The sequence below is a fragment of the Onychostoma macrolepis genome, chromosome 03, assembly GCF_012432095.1.
Source record: "Onychostoma macrolepis isolate SWU-2019 chromosome 03, ASM1243209v1, whole genome shotgun sequence".
Taxonomy (NCBI): Eukaryota; Metazoa; Chordata; class Actinopteri; order Cypriniformes; family Cyprinidae; genus Onychostoma; species Onychostoma macrolepis.
Window position 1 is genome coordinate 55586829 of NC_081157.1, and position 15052 is coordinate 55601880.

The 15052-nt window shown below is 34.0% G+C and overlaps 1 protein-coding gene across 1 annotated transcript; it reads left to right on the forward strand.

Annotated features, from left to right (window-relative positions):
* Positions 1–637: 637 nt before the first annotated feature.
* On the forward strand, positions 638–14684 carry LOC131535968 (E3 ubiquitin-protein ligase TRIM35-like). Its single transcript, XM_058768532.1, has 6 exons — positions 638–1271; positions 1695–1790; positions 3921–4151; positions 6889–6911; positions 6992–7113; positions 13482–14684. Exons 1-6 carry the CDS (start codon positions 876–878, stop codon positions 14012–14014), a joined length of 1401 nt encoding a protein of 466 aa, XP_058624515.1. The 5' UTR covers positions 638–875; the 3' UTR covers positions 14015–14684.
* Positions 14685–15052: the final 368 nt, after the last annotated feature.

A 15052-nucleotide genomic window follows, 5' to 3' on the forward strand; every position in this document is an offset into this window, starting at 1 on the left:
CAAAGACAGTGAAAGGACAAATCAATCAATATTTTATTTATAACAGGGTTTTATTTATTTATAAAATAACACAGATCCTCAAGAAACAGTAACAAAAACATAGTGACAGAAGTGAACAGACCATTTTTATTTCTAGGAAAATGCTTATTACACATATTTTGATAATTTTATGATAATTCTTAAAAATTCTTCAAAAAATACAGTTTTACTTTATAGTATTTTACTGATCCGGCAAGTGGTCACGTGACAAAAGAACAAACGACTCAAACCCGAAGACTTGTCAGATAAGAGGTGAGGTGAGCTAATCAAGACCCAGGTAAACCATTAATTAATCTTTTCTGTTTCTTATAGCGTTATAGTTTGTATTGTTTGTAGTGTGATCAACGTTTGCATTCTGAATTCTGAATCCAGACCTGCATGTAAGGGTTTGGGGGGTTTATTGTTAATTTTTGTGTATTTTCATTGTTCTTTTGTGTTTTATCCAAGAGTTTATAGCAGTTTATTCTAACATTTCAATGCAAGTTCATTTTGAATACAATTTGTTAAATGTAACCTGCAGAAATCCTGATGTCTCTGTCTGACTTGTTTAAACACAGTCACCTGATCATAAACTCCTCCCTCTTACAGCTCTTACCAGGAAGAGACTGACGTGTTATTTCTGCTTTCTGTCACACTGACTCTCTTCTCTACTGACAAAAGCAATAAAGAATCAGCCATCAGTGAAGAACCAAGAGAAACACTTTACAGAAGGATCTTTGTGAAGTTTGTTTCTGAATAGACAGCAGATCTTTGTGATTCTGGTGGTGATTCATTCTTTAAACTGTTGTTCAGAAAGTGAAAGTAAAGTTTAGATCGCTGGAGCTCAAAGACTGAAAATGGCTTCACTATCTGAAGATGATTTTTCTTGTCCTGTATGTCATGAAATCTACAAGACTCCTGTTGTTTTATCATGTAGTCACAGTTTCTGTAAAGAGTGTCTTCAACAGTTCTGGAGAACCAAGAAGACTCAGGAGTGTCCCGTCTGCAGGAGAAGATCCTCAAGAGATCAGCCTCCAGTTAATCTCGCATTAAGAAACTTGTGTGAGTCGTTCCTGAAGGAGAGAAATGAGAGGCGTTCATCAGGATCTGAGGAGATCTGCAGTTTACACAGTGAGAAACTCAAACTCTTCTGTCTGGAGGACAAACAGCCGGTGTGTGTAGTGTGTATGAATTCACAGAAACATGATAATCATAAATTCAGACCCATCGATGAAGTGGTTTCATCATATAAGGTAAGAAAAACAAGGTTTAGCCGACTTCATGTTGTTTTAAAGTCCTGTTTAAGTGTTGATTTGATTGATCAGAGCTGGTTGTGTTTAGTTCAGCTGAACTCCATTATCAATAAAGTTTCATAGATTTGGGGAATTAATAACTACCGGGGCAAATACTTTTTCACACAGACCCAGTTGTTATTGGATAACATTTCTTGCTTTGATAAATAAAATTGTCATTTACAAACTGTGCTTTGTGTTCACTCAGGTTGTCTTTGTTTTATGGCAGGTTTTAATTTCATTTCTGAATTAATTTAGTATGAGATGTTCACAAAAACAGAAGAAATCTGCATGGGCGCAAATACTTTTGCACTGCATTATATGATCATATTGCTGTATTGTTTTATCTTCTGTTTTATGAATTTTTATTTTGTTTAATACTAGGAGGAGCTGAATAAAGCACTGAAATCATTTCAGGAGAAACTTCAACACAATGAAAAAATGAAAGGAGAGTTTGAGAAAACAGTTCGACACATCAAGGTGAGGAAACAGAATCCATTCCATACAGTACAATACACTGCCGTTCAAAAGTTTGGGATCAGTACATTGTTTAAAGAAGTTTCTTAGGCTCATCAAGGGTGTATTTATTTGATCAAAAATATAAGCAGTTATGCTATGTCTAGCATTATTTTACGTTACTGAGCATAGCAAATAAATTGGTTGCAAAACGGTCACATGTTTTAGTTTTAGTCTGCTTGTTACGGTCAAAAAATAATAAAAATACTGAATATTATTTCACAAAATAATATTGTGAAATATATTGCAATTTTAAAGAGAATTTTCTATTTTAATATACTTTAAAATATAATTAATTCCTGTGAAGCAAAGCTGAATTTTCAGTGTCACATGATCCTTCAGAAATCATTATAATATGCTAATTTATAATCAATATTGGAAAAAGTTGTGCTGCTCAATATTTTTTGGGCCCTGTGATATTTTTCAGGATTCTTTGAGAAATACAAAAAAGTTAAAAAGAACAGTGTTTATTCAAAATAGAAATTTTGTGATACAATATAAAAGTTTGGGGTCAGTCAATTTTTCTTTCTTATTTATTTTCTTTTTATTAATACTTTTATTCAGCAAGGATGTGTTAAATGGATAAAAAGTGATAGTAAAGACTTATATTGTTAGAAAACTATTTATATTTTTAATTATTAATCAAAGAAAAAAGGTTCTAAGAAATATTAAGCAGCACAACAGTTTCAACACTGATAATAAATCAGAATATTATAATGATTTCTGAAGGATCATGTGACACTGAAAATTCAGCTTTGCTTCACATGAATAAATTATATTTTAAAGTATATTAAAACAGACAATTTTATTTAAAATCGCAATAATATTTCACAATATTATTTTGTTAAATTATATTCAGTATTTTTTTTTTTTTTTTTTTTTTACCATAACAAGCAGACTAAAACTAAAACATGTGACCGTTTTGCAACCAATTTATTTGCTATGCTCAGTAATGTAAAATAATGCTAGACATAGCATAACTGCTTTTATATTGACCTGAATGAAATAGCCTAACCTAAAAGAGCAACTTGTGGATTGATGTGAACACCAGCAAGCAGGAATAATGCTCAGAATGCTTGTGGATTAAACATCTCCGGCGATGTTCAGCGCCATGGATTGATTTTATCGGGTTACAAGAAAAGGTAGAATATGAATTTAATTGTGAACTGTTAGTAGGCTACTGATTTTATGATTGATCATGCTACATGCTACGGCATTCGATTCCACATGCGTCCAAGTAGAAGTGGCAGCCTGGTGAATAATCTGCATTATAAAAAGGAAATATATTTAAAAGTTATATTCACGATTACGTATTGCTGCCCAGGTATCTAGTCTTTACAGTGCTTTGTTATATGGAGCTGTTTGGTAGATCGCGATCTATCTAATTCATTTGTCTACACCGTAATTTAAATGTGGCAGACTTTACTGGACAGTAAAGAAAAGTCAGAACACCGTATAACTCAAGCCGGCACCGTAACGAAGTTACAGTCCTTGACTTTGCACAGCAGTATAGTAACCTGCCAGACCCAAAAATCTGTGAAGTTCATGTCGGTTTTGAGGCACAGGAATCCACAGATAGCTCAATCTTCACTTCTACAGGCTTAACCTGCCCACCTCCTTACCAAGATAGGTAGCCCTGCTTTCCCAAACTCACATCTGGCCAGCTTTATTAGGTTAGCAGCGGCGAGATGAGAAAAAAGTTCCCTGATTTGTGACCAGTCTAGGTATTACTATATAAAACCACATCATCAAGGTAGGCCTCACATCCATGCATCCCATATAAAACACTGTTAACAAGACGTTGAAATGTAGCTGGAGCATTTCATACTCCAAATGGCATAACTTTATACTGTAAGAAATTGTCAGGTGTCACAAAAGCAGACAACTCTTTTGCTCGATCGGTTAAAGGCACCTGCCAGAATCCTTTCAGGAGATTAAATTAACTCACAAACTGAGCAGAACCAGCTCTATCGACACAATCATCACACCGTGGTAAAGGATAACAGTCAGGCTTTTTAATCACAGATCTGAATGATGTGATTGTGTTGATGTGTGCTGATGGAGACGATTGAAGTGAATGTGGTTTGATTTCAGTCTCAAGCTGAGCACACAGAGCGTCAGATTAAACAGCAGTTTGAGAAGCTTCATCAGTTTCTCAGAGATGAAGAAGAAGCTACAATCACTGCACTGAGGGAGGAAGAGGAGCAGAAGAAGCAGATGATGAAGGAGAAGCTGGAGGAGATGAACAGACACATCTCAGCTCTTTCACACACAATCAAAGACATGGAGGAGATGATGAAAGCCAGTGACGTCTGCTTTCTGAAGGTCTGATTTCAGATGATTGATTGATTGATTGATTGATTGATTGATTGATTGATTGATTGATTGATTGATTGATTGATTGATTGATTGATTGATTGATTGATTGATTGATTGATTGATTGATTGATTGATTGATTGATTGATTGATTGATTGATTGATTGATTGATTGATTGATTGATTGATTGATTGATTGATTGATTGATTGATTGATTGATTGATTGATTGATTGATTGATTGATTGATTGATTGATTGATTGATTGATTGATTGATTGATTGATTGATTGATTGATTGATTGATTGATTGATTGATTGATTGATTGATTGATTGATTGATTGATTGATTGATTGATTGATTGATTGATTGATTGATTGATTGATTGATTGATTGATTGATTGATTGATTGATTGATTGATTGATTGATTGATTGATTGATTGATTGATTGATTGATTGATTGATTGATTGATTGATTGATTGATTGATTGATTGATTGATTGATTGATTGATTGTTACGGTCAAAAATAATAAAAATACTGAATATTATTTCACAAAATAATATTGTGAAATATATTGCAATTTTAAAGAGAATTTTCTATTTTAATATACTTTAAAATATAATTAATTCCTGTGAAGCAAAGCTGAATTTTCAGTGTCACATGATCCTTCAGAAATCATTATAATATGCTAATTTATAATCAATATTGGAAAAAGTTGTGCTGCTCAATATTTTTTGGGCCCTGTGATATTTTTCAGGATTCTTTGAGAAATACAAAAAAGTTAAAAAGAACAGTGTTTATTCAAAATAGAAATTTTGTGATACAATATAAAAGTTTGGGGTCAGTCAATTTTTTCTTTCTTATTTATTTTCTTTTTTTTATTAATACTTTTATTCAGCAAGGATGTGTTAAATGGATAAAAAGTGATAGTAAAGACTTATATTGTTAGAAAACTATTTATATTTTTAATTATTAATCAAAGAAAAAAGGTTCTAAGAAATATTAAGCAGCACAACAGTTTCAACACTGATAATAAATCAGAATATTATAATGATTTCTGAAGGATCATGTGACACTGAAAATTCAGCTTTGCTTCACATGAATAAATTATATTTTAAAGTATATTAAAACAGACAATTTTATTTAAAATCGCAATAATATTTCACAATATTATTTTGTTAAATTATATTCAGTATTTTTTTTTTTTTTTACCATAACAAGCAGACTAAAACTAAAACATGTGACCGTTTTGCAACCAATTTATTTGCTATGCTCAGTAATGTAAAATAATGCTAGACATAGCATAACTGCTTTTATATTGACCTGAATGAAATAGCCTAACCTAAAAGAGCAACTTGTGGATTGATGTGAACACCAGCAAGCAGGAATAATGCTCAGAATGCTTGTGGATTAAACATCTCCGACGATGTTCAGCGCCATGGATTGATTTTATCGGGTTACAAGAAAAGGTAGAATATGGATTTAATTGTGAACTGTTAGTAGGCTACTGATTTTATGATTGATCATGCTACATGCTACGGCATTCGATTCCACATGCGTCCAAGTAGAAGTGGCAGCCTGGTGAATAATCTGCATTATAAAAAAGGGGGGGAAATATATTTAAAAGTTATATTCACGATTACGTATTGCTGCCCAGGTATCTAGTCTTTACAGTGCTTTGTTATATGGAGCTGTTTGGTAGATCGCGATCTATCTAATTCATTTGTCTACACCGTAATTTAAATGTGGCAGACTTTACTGGACAGTAAAGAAAAGTCAGAACACCGTATAACTCAAGCCGGCACCGTAACGAAGTTACAGTCCTTGACTTTGCACAGCAGTATAGTAACCTGCCAGACCCAAAAATCTGTGAAGTTCATGTCGGTTTTGAGGCACAGGAATCCACAGATAGCTCAATCTTCACTTCTACAGGCTTAACCTGCCCACCTCCTTACCAAGATAGGTAGCCCTGCTTTCCCAAACTCACATCTGGCCAGCTTTATTAGGTTAGCAGCGGCGAGATGAGAAAAAAGTTCCCTGATTTGTGACAAGTGATCAGTCCAGGTATTACTATATAAAACCACATCATCAAGGTAGGCCTCACATCCATGCATCCCATATAAAACACTGTTAACAAGACGTTGAAATGTAGCTGGAGCATTACATACTCCAAATGGCATAACTTTATACTGTAAGAAATTGTCAGGTGTCACAAAAGCAGACAACTCTTTTGCTCGATCGGTTAAAGGCACCTGCCAGAATCCTTTCAGGAGATTAAATTAACTCACAAACTGAGCAGAACCAGCTCTATCGACACAATCATCACACCGTGGTAAAGGATAACAGTCAGGCTTTTTAATCACAGATCTGAATGATGTGATTGTGTTGATGTGTGCTGATGGAGACGATTGAAGTGAATGTGGTTTGATTTCAGTCTCAAGCTGAGCACACAGAGCGTCAGATTAAACAGCAGTTTGAGAAGCTTCATCAGTTTCTCAGAGATGAAGAAGAAGCTACAATCACTGCACTGAGGGAGGAAGAGGAGCAGAAGAAGCAGATGATGAAGGAGAAGCTGGAGGAGATGAACAGACACATCTCAGCTCTTTCACACACAATCAAAGACATGGAGGAGATGATGAAAGCCAGTGACGTCTGCTTTCTGAAGGTCTGATTTCAGATGATTGATTGATTGATTGATTGATTGATTGAGTTGTTGATGATCAATGGTGTGTTTGTTCTGCAGGAGTTTCCAGTCTCAATGGAAAGGTGAGTGATCTGCTGGTGTCTCTGGTCTCTCTGCTTCTGATCCAAAGCCACTGCGGTTCTGATCCTGAATGTTCTTCCAGAGTCCAGATCTCATCACAGCCGGATCCACAGACGCCTTCTGGAGCTTTGATTCATGTGCCACGTTACTTGGGCAACCTGCCCTTCAGAGTCTGGAAGAAGATGCAGGACATCGTCCAGAACAGTGAGTCTGACTGCAGAAGATACACACACACTGGAAATGATGCAATATTGACAGATTTCAGCATTATGTGTGAAGAACCAGATCATCTACTGCACCAAAATCAGCAGCTCGCTTTAGAAAGGGGTGTAAAAAGTACTCAAAACTTAAACTCAAGTTAAAGTACAGATACTCTGTGAAACTTTTACTTAATTAAAACTGCAAGTAAATGGAAATTAAAATGCAGCACAGAGGAGCACAAAACATCCATGCTTTACACCTTAATGCCATCCATATGTGTACGACTTCTTTCTTCAGAAGAACACAAACTAAGAGTTTTAGAAAATTAATCAATCTTTCTGCACATAATGCATGTGTACGGCATGTCCAAAGATGATGCTTCAGAAACTACACCAAGAGAAGACGCCAGTAACTCATAACCTCTGTTGATGTCTTCTTCAGCAGAACCACAGGCGTGTGAAGAAACACACAAATACTTTCTTTTTACTTATTATATAATTAATGCATATTATTGCTCTTTCATGATTGCTTTTGTTGATTATCATATATATATATATATATATATATATATATATATATATATATACAGTGGTTACGGAAAGTATTCAGACCCCTTAAATTTTTCACTCTTTGTTATATTGCAGCCGTTTGCTAAAATCATTTAAGTTCATTTTTTTTCCTCATTAATGTACACACAGCACCCCATATTGACAGAAAAACACAGAATTGTTGACATTTTTGCAGATTTATTAAAAAGAAAAACTGAAATATCACATGGTCCTAAGTATTCAGACCCCTTAAATTTTTCACTCTTTGTTATATTGCAGCCGTTTGCTAAAATCATTTAAGTTCATTTTTTTTCCTCATTAATGTACACACAGCACCCCATATTGACAGAAAAACACAGAATTGTTGACATTTTTGCAGATTTATTAAAAAGAAAAACTGAAATATCACATGGTCCTAAGTATTCAGACCCCTTAAATTTTTCACTCTTTGTTATATTGCAGCCGTTTGCTAAAATCATTTAAGTTCATTTTTTTTCCTCATTAATGTACACACAGCACCCCATATTGACAGAAAAACACAGAATTGTTGACATTTTTGCAGATTTATTAAAAAGAAAAACTGAAATATCACATGGTCCTAAGTATTCAGACCCCTTAAATTTTTCACTCTTTGTTATATTGCAGCCGTTTGCTAAAATCATTTAAGTTCATTTTTTTTCCTCATTAATGTACACACAGCACCCCATATTGACAGAAAAACACAGAATTGTTGACATTTTTGCAGATTTATTAAAAAGAAAAACTGAAATATCACATGGTCCTAAGTATTCAGACCCCTTAAATTTTTCACTCTTTGTTATATTGCAGCCGTTTGCTAAAATCATTTAAGTTCATTTTTTTTCCTCATTAATGTACACACAGCACCCCATATTGACAGAAAAACACAGAATTGTTGACATTTTTGCAGATTTATTAAAAAGAAAAACTGAAATATCACATGGTCCTAAGTATTCAGACCCCTTAAATTTTTCACTCTTTGTTATATTGCAGCCGTTTGCTAAAATCATTTAAGTTCATTTTTTTTCCTCATTAATGTACACACAGCACCCCATATTGACAGAAAAACACAGAATTGTTGACATTTTTGCAGATTTATTAAAAAGAAAAACTGAAATATCACATGGTCCTAAGTATTCAGACCCCTTAAATTTTTCACTCTTTGTTATATTGCAGCCGTTTGCTAAAATCATTTAAGTTCATTTTTTTTCCTCATTAATGTACACACAGCACCCCATATTGACAGAAAAACACAGAATTGTTGACATTTTTGCAGATTTATTAAAAAGAAAAACTGAAATATCACATGGTCCTAAGTATTCAGACCCCTTAAATTTTTCACTCTTTGTTATATTGCAGCCGTTTGCTAAAATCATTTAAGTTCATTTTTTTTCCTCATTAATGTACACACAGCACCCCATATTGACAGAAAAACACAGAATTGTTGACATTTTTGCAGATTTATTAAAAAGAAAAACTGAAATATCACATGGTCCTAAGTATTCAGACCCCTTAAATTTTTCACTCTTTGTTATATTGCAGCCGTTTGCTAAAATCATTTAAGTTCATTTTTTTTCCTCATTAATGTACACACAGCACCCCATATTGACAGAAAAACACAGAATTGTTGACATTTTTGCAGATTTATTAAAAAGAAATCATGAAACATGAATTGTGTTTAAATTCTTATCACTGATTTTATTTGTGCATTCAGTCAATATAGTACACAGACAGCTAATGACTTCATCAAAACAGACACAAATAATGAATAAATAATGAATAAACTGAGCTTATCTTCATATGCTTCTTCATATTTGACGGCAAATACATTCTGAAGCCAGGAATTGATCTGATGAAAGTTTTAACGAAGGATGAGCTCGATGCATGAAAACAAACCTCATTAGCGGCAGGTTTGAGCTTCTGTCACATATTTAATGAGTGTGAGATAAAATAAACACATAAACATGTAATCAGTACTTTTCAAGTTGAAATAAAAGTGTAAGGAGCAAAAAGTACTGTTTTTCCTTCATAAAAGTAATCAAGTAAAAGTACAAGTAGTTACTTTAAACTGTACTTGAATAAAGTACAAATATCCCAAAATAATACTTAAGTACAGTAATCAAGTAAAATTACTCCTGCTTTTAGAAATAATCAATCCCAGAATTCAGTGCGCTTGACTTTCATTTTCAGTCTCACGAAAGACACAGAAGTGATTTCAGCAGTTTTTAAGACTTTATTTGATCAGACGGACAGAAACATTTCTACACAAAAAGATGTTATTTCCCATATGATTACTGCTGTTTATATTTAATATTTTATTAATATTTTGAATATATATATAGAACATAGAATACAAAAAGAAAAGAAAAGCTAGTGAATATATATAAGAATATTCTTCAGCTAAAAACACAACTCTTCCATCTTTATTTGAGCCTTTAACTCTAGAAATCTCTATTCTAATTCTATTCTTAAAAAAACACTATCTTATGTTCTTTTTATTCTTTTTGTATTCTATTTGTTTTCTTTTTACTTATTATATAATTAATGCATATTATTGCTCTTTCATGATTGCTTTTGTTGATTATCATATATATATATATATACAGTGGTTACGGAAAGTATTCAGACCCCCTTAAATTTTTCACTCTTTGTTATATTGCAGCCGTTTGCTAAAATCATTTAAGTTCATTTTTTTTCCTCATTAATGTACACACAGCACCCCATATTGACAGAAAAACACAGAATTGTTGACATTTTTGCAGATTTATTAAAAAAGAAAAACTGAAATATCACATGGTCCTAAGTATTCAGACCCTTTGCTCAGTATTTAGTAGAAGCACCTTTTGATCTAATACAGCCATGAGTCTTTTTGGGAAAGATGCAACAAGTTTTTCACACCTGGATTTGGGGATCCTCTGCCATTCCTCCTTGCAGATCCTCTCCAGTTCTGTCAGGTTGGATGGTAAACGTTGGTGGACAGCCATTTTTAGGTCTCTCCAGAGATGCTCAATTGGGTTTAAGTCAGGGCTCTGGCTGGGCCATTCAAGAACAGTCACGGAGTTGTTGTGAAGCCACTCCTTCGTTATTTTAGCTGTGTGCTTAGGGTCATTGTCTTGTTGGAAGGTAAACCTTCGCCCAGTCTGAGGTCCTGAGCACTCTGGAGAAGGTTTTCGTCCAGGATATCCCTGTACTTGGCCGCATTCATCTTTCCCTCGATTGCAACCAGTCGTCCTGTCCCTGCAGCTGAAAAACACCCCACAGCATGATGCTGCCAGCACCGTGCTTCACTGTTGGGACTGTATTGGACAGGTGATGAGCAGTGCCTGGTTTTCTCCACACATACCGCTTAGAATTAAGCCCAAAAAGTTCTATCTTGGTCTCATCAGACCAGAGAATCTTATTCAGGTGTTTTTTAGCAAACTCCATGCGGGCTTTCATGTGTCTTACTCTGCCATAAAGCCCCGACTGGTGGAGGGCTGCAGTGATGGTTGACTTTCTACAACTTTCTCCCATCTCCCGACTGCATCTCTGGAGCTCAGCCACAGTGATCTTTGGGTTCTTCTTTACCTCTCTCACCAAGGCTCTTCTCCCCCGATAGCTCAGTTTGGCCGGACGGCCAGCTCTAGGAAGGGTTCTGGTCGTCCCAAACGTCTTCCATTTAAGGATTATGGAGGCCACTGTGCTCTCAGGAACCTTAAGTGCAGCAGAAATGTTTTTGTAACCTTGTCCAGATCTGTGCCTTGCCACAATTCTGTCTCTGAGCTCTTCAGGCAGTTCCTTTGACCTCATGATTCTCATTTGCTCTGACATGCACTGTGAGCTGTAAGGTCTTATATAGACAGGTGTGTGGCTTTCCTAATCAAGTCCAATCAGTATAATCAAACACAGCTGGACTCAAATGAAGGTGTAGAACCATCTCAAGGATGATCAGAAGAAATGGACAGCACCTGAGTTAAATATATGAGTGTCACAGCAAAGGGTCTGAATACTTAGGACCATGTGATATTTCAGTTTTTCTTTTTTAATAAAGCTACAAAAATGTCAACAATTCTGTGTTTTTCTGTCAATATGGGGTGCTGTGTGTACATTAATGAGGAAAAAAGAACTTAAATGATTTTAGCAAATGGCAAATTTTAGCAATATAACAAAGAGTGAAAAATGTAAGGGGGTGTGAATACTTTCCATACCCACTGTATATATATATATATATATATATATATATACAGGGGTGCACATAAGTTTTCAGCCTGGTTCTCATATGAGAACCTGGAGATTTGGTTTGGTCCTCACACGGGCATGTAGTGTGTGTGTGTGTGTGTATATGTATATATATATATATATATATATATATATATATATATATATATATATATAAATAAAATAAATAACTAAAAATAATAAACTAAATAATCAAGTGTGATAATACTATTTTTTTTTAAGGGAGTATTACATACAAATGCAATTATTTTATAGTAAACTTAATAAAAATAATGATAAAAACATTGGCATTTTATTTTTATTATCATTATTTTAATTTAAATTTTCATCATTTTGAAACGTAAAATCAGCGAGCTTTTATTTTGGCGGGTTGCCGGTAAGTAAGTATTAAGCGCTTCCGGGTTCAGCTGCTGATGAAGAGCGTCAGTGAATGAATGTCACAGTTTAGCTTTGAAGACGGCGGCGGGTTTAGATTATGCTTCAGTTTGGATATAAATATTATACAGTACAGTTTGTCGATCTAAAATGGTAATTGTTCATTAACAGCTGACAACCATGTCGATACACAAATGCGCTCAGAACTTATTTACACATTTTTAACTTTGGTCGCGCGTGCGACTTATGTGCACCCCTGATTATATATATTTTGGTGATTCTTAGACTATGGGCACTTTTATGTTCTTTGGTCATATGTTTAAAAATACATATAATTTTGGACGAATTCCTCTTTCTTTGTCAAACTGACAATAAAACCACCTTTAAAACTTTTTACTACCTTTTATTATGATTTTTTCATAACCTAGGTACCTAATATAGGTGTCAAAATCACTGTTTCTTCCTTGTCGCACACCAAGACATTAAAACTTCAACAATGAAAATACAGTTTAAAAATATGACTTATCTGGTAACTATTAATGTACCTGAATTAAGCACTAGTAAAATAATTAAAATACATTATAGTATTTAATGTGAGACCACTATCAATATTACTTTTTATATTTCAAAATATCATTCAATTTATTTTTTTAGATTATCATCTAATATTTATCATTTATTTTTAGCTTTATTTTAATTACTGAATTATTAAATAACTGAATAATTTTAGTTGTAGTTTTTGTTAATACCAGCAAGCTTATTATTATTATTATTATTGTTATTATTATTATTATTATTATTATTTCATTCCATTATTGTTTAGTAATACCTACTGTTTTTATTTTTAATAATTAGGCAGCATTGAGTAAAAAGATTTGTGTTTTATACAAGAGAAACATTGAGGAAAATGATAAAGATATAAACATTATTTCTTTGGTATTATTATCTCATCTGAATATGAAATCATGTGTAATCACTATAGTTTAATATAAATGAGAGCGTGAATGAAATGAATATGTTTGAGTTTGTTTCTGATTGAACTTTCAGTATTGATAAATCACACAGAGAATGACTGACAGTGATGAGAGGAACATGTCTGATGTGTTTGATCAACAGGACGAGTGTCATAATTCATAATCATCTGTGTTGGGTTCACTCTTGATCATTATATGAACATCAGAATAACAGCATCTGTTGATTGTGTCTCATCAGCTCCTGTGATTCTGGATCCAAACACGGCTCATCCACGTCTCCTTCTGTCTGATGATCTGACCAGTGTGAGAAACAGCGGATATCAACCTGTTCCTGATAATCCAGAGAGATTTGACTGGTATCACTGTGTTCTGGGTTCAGAGGGTTTTAACTCAGGAACACACTGCTGGGATGTGGAGGTTAAACAGAGTTCAATCTGGAGTCTTGGAGTAACTACAGCATCAAACCAGAGGAAGGGACGGGGTTTCTATAACACTGGTGTCTGGAGTGTGTGGTATCGTCAGAAAGGGTTGGGTTTCTTCAGCATTTTGAAGCATAATCTGTTAGGAGTGTCTCCAGGTTCTGGTTTTCATGTTAAACGTAAGCTTGATCGTGTGAGAGTGAATCTGGACTATGACAGAGGAACGGTGTCATTCTCTGATCCTGTAACTAACACACATCTACACACATTCACAACCTCCTTCACTCACACACTCTTCCCTTTCTTCTGTTGTTCTTCCTCTCTGAGGATCTTATCGATCAATAGTCAGTAATCTGTAGATCTGGATCTTCCTGCTTTCATCTTTCATCATGTTTCAATATTTAATCCAGATCACACGAGTAAGAGACTGTTGATCTGAACATCAGATCAGAAAACAAGTGCATTTATTCATCTTTAACAATGAAAAATTATTAAAACATGTGATGAAGGGTTCAAATAAATCATCTTAATCATATCTGACCAATGAGAAACAGTGATGTCACAAATCCCTGTCCATTACACCCTAGCAACCACTCAGAACACCCTAGCAACCATCTAGAGTACCATAGCAACCACTCAGAACACCCTAGCAACCGTGTAGCAGCGCTCTTGTTAGCAATCTGGATGTAAAAGGTTCTTGATCCACAACAATGCTGAATAAAATATTAATATTTAGTCAGAAATACTTGATTCAGCTGTTTATGAATCTGATTCTCAGATCAAATGATCAAATGAGACTGAAATCTCTGACAAAGTCTGAATCAGTTTCACAACAAATATTAATAATCGCTTGAATAAACTAACAATGTGTGATTTCATGATTTCAGTCATTTTCAGATTGAAACAAAGTGTCATGATAATTAGGATTTAAACTGTGGTAAAAAGTCTGGGAAATCTGATTTTTATTATTTTTTTGTTTTATTTTTTTGTTCCTGCAATGAAATATTAAAATATTAAAGTCATATTTATTTCTATAGAGCTTTATATAATACAGATTGATTCTGCAGCTTTATATTAATAAACAGGAAAATAACAGCATCAATGTTGCAAATATCTTCAATTATGAACAAATAAATTCAGTTTTAATGTCAGATATAAAGCAGATCTTCAGAAGACAATATATCGTGTGATTATTCAGATGAATTTAAACAGTTCCAGATGAAGTCAAAGTAAATGAATAAATGACTGTAATAGAAATCCTTCAGCTGCTGATGTGAAATCAGTGCATCTTTACTGTCATCTAGAGCTGAAACTGAGAAACTGACTGAAAATATCAGTGGATTTATTACAGATGACAGTCACAATAATAAGAGACTGATTGATAATGTAG

Excerpts from the sequence above, each read along its gene's own strand:
- LOC131535968 (XM_058768532.1), top strand. The coding sequence starts at position 876 with ATGGCTTCACTATCTGAAGATGATTTTTCTTGTCCTGTATGTCATGAA. Across the intron at positions 1,272-1,694 it reads AAGTGGTTTCATCATATAAG|GAGGAGCTGAATAAAGCACT; the intron begins GTAAGAAAAACA and ends GTTTAATACTAG. Across the intron at positions 7,114-13,481 it reads GCAGGACATCGTCCAGAACA|CTCCTGTGATTCTGGATCCA; the intron begins GTGAGTCTGACT and ends GTGTCTCATCAG.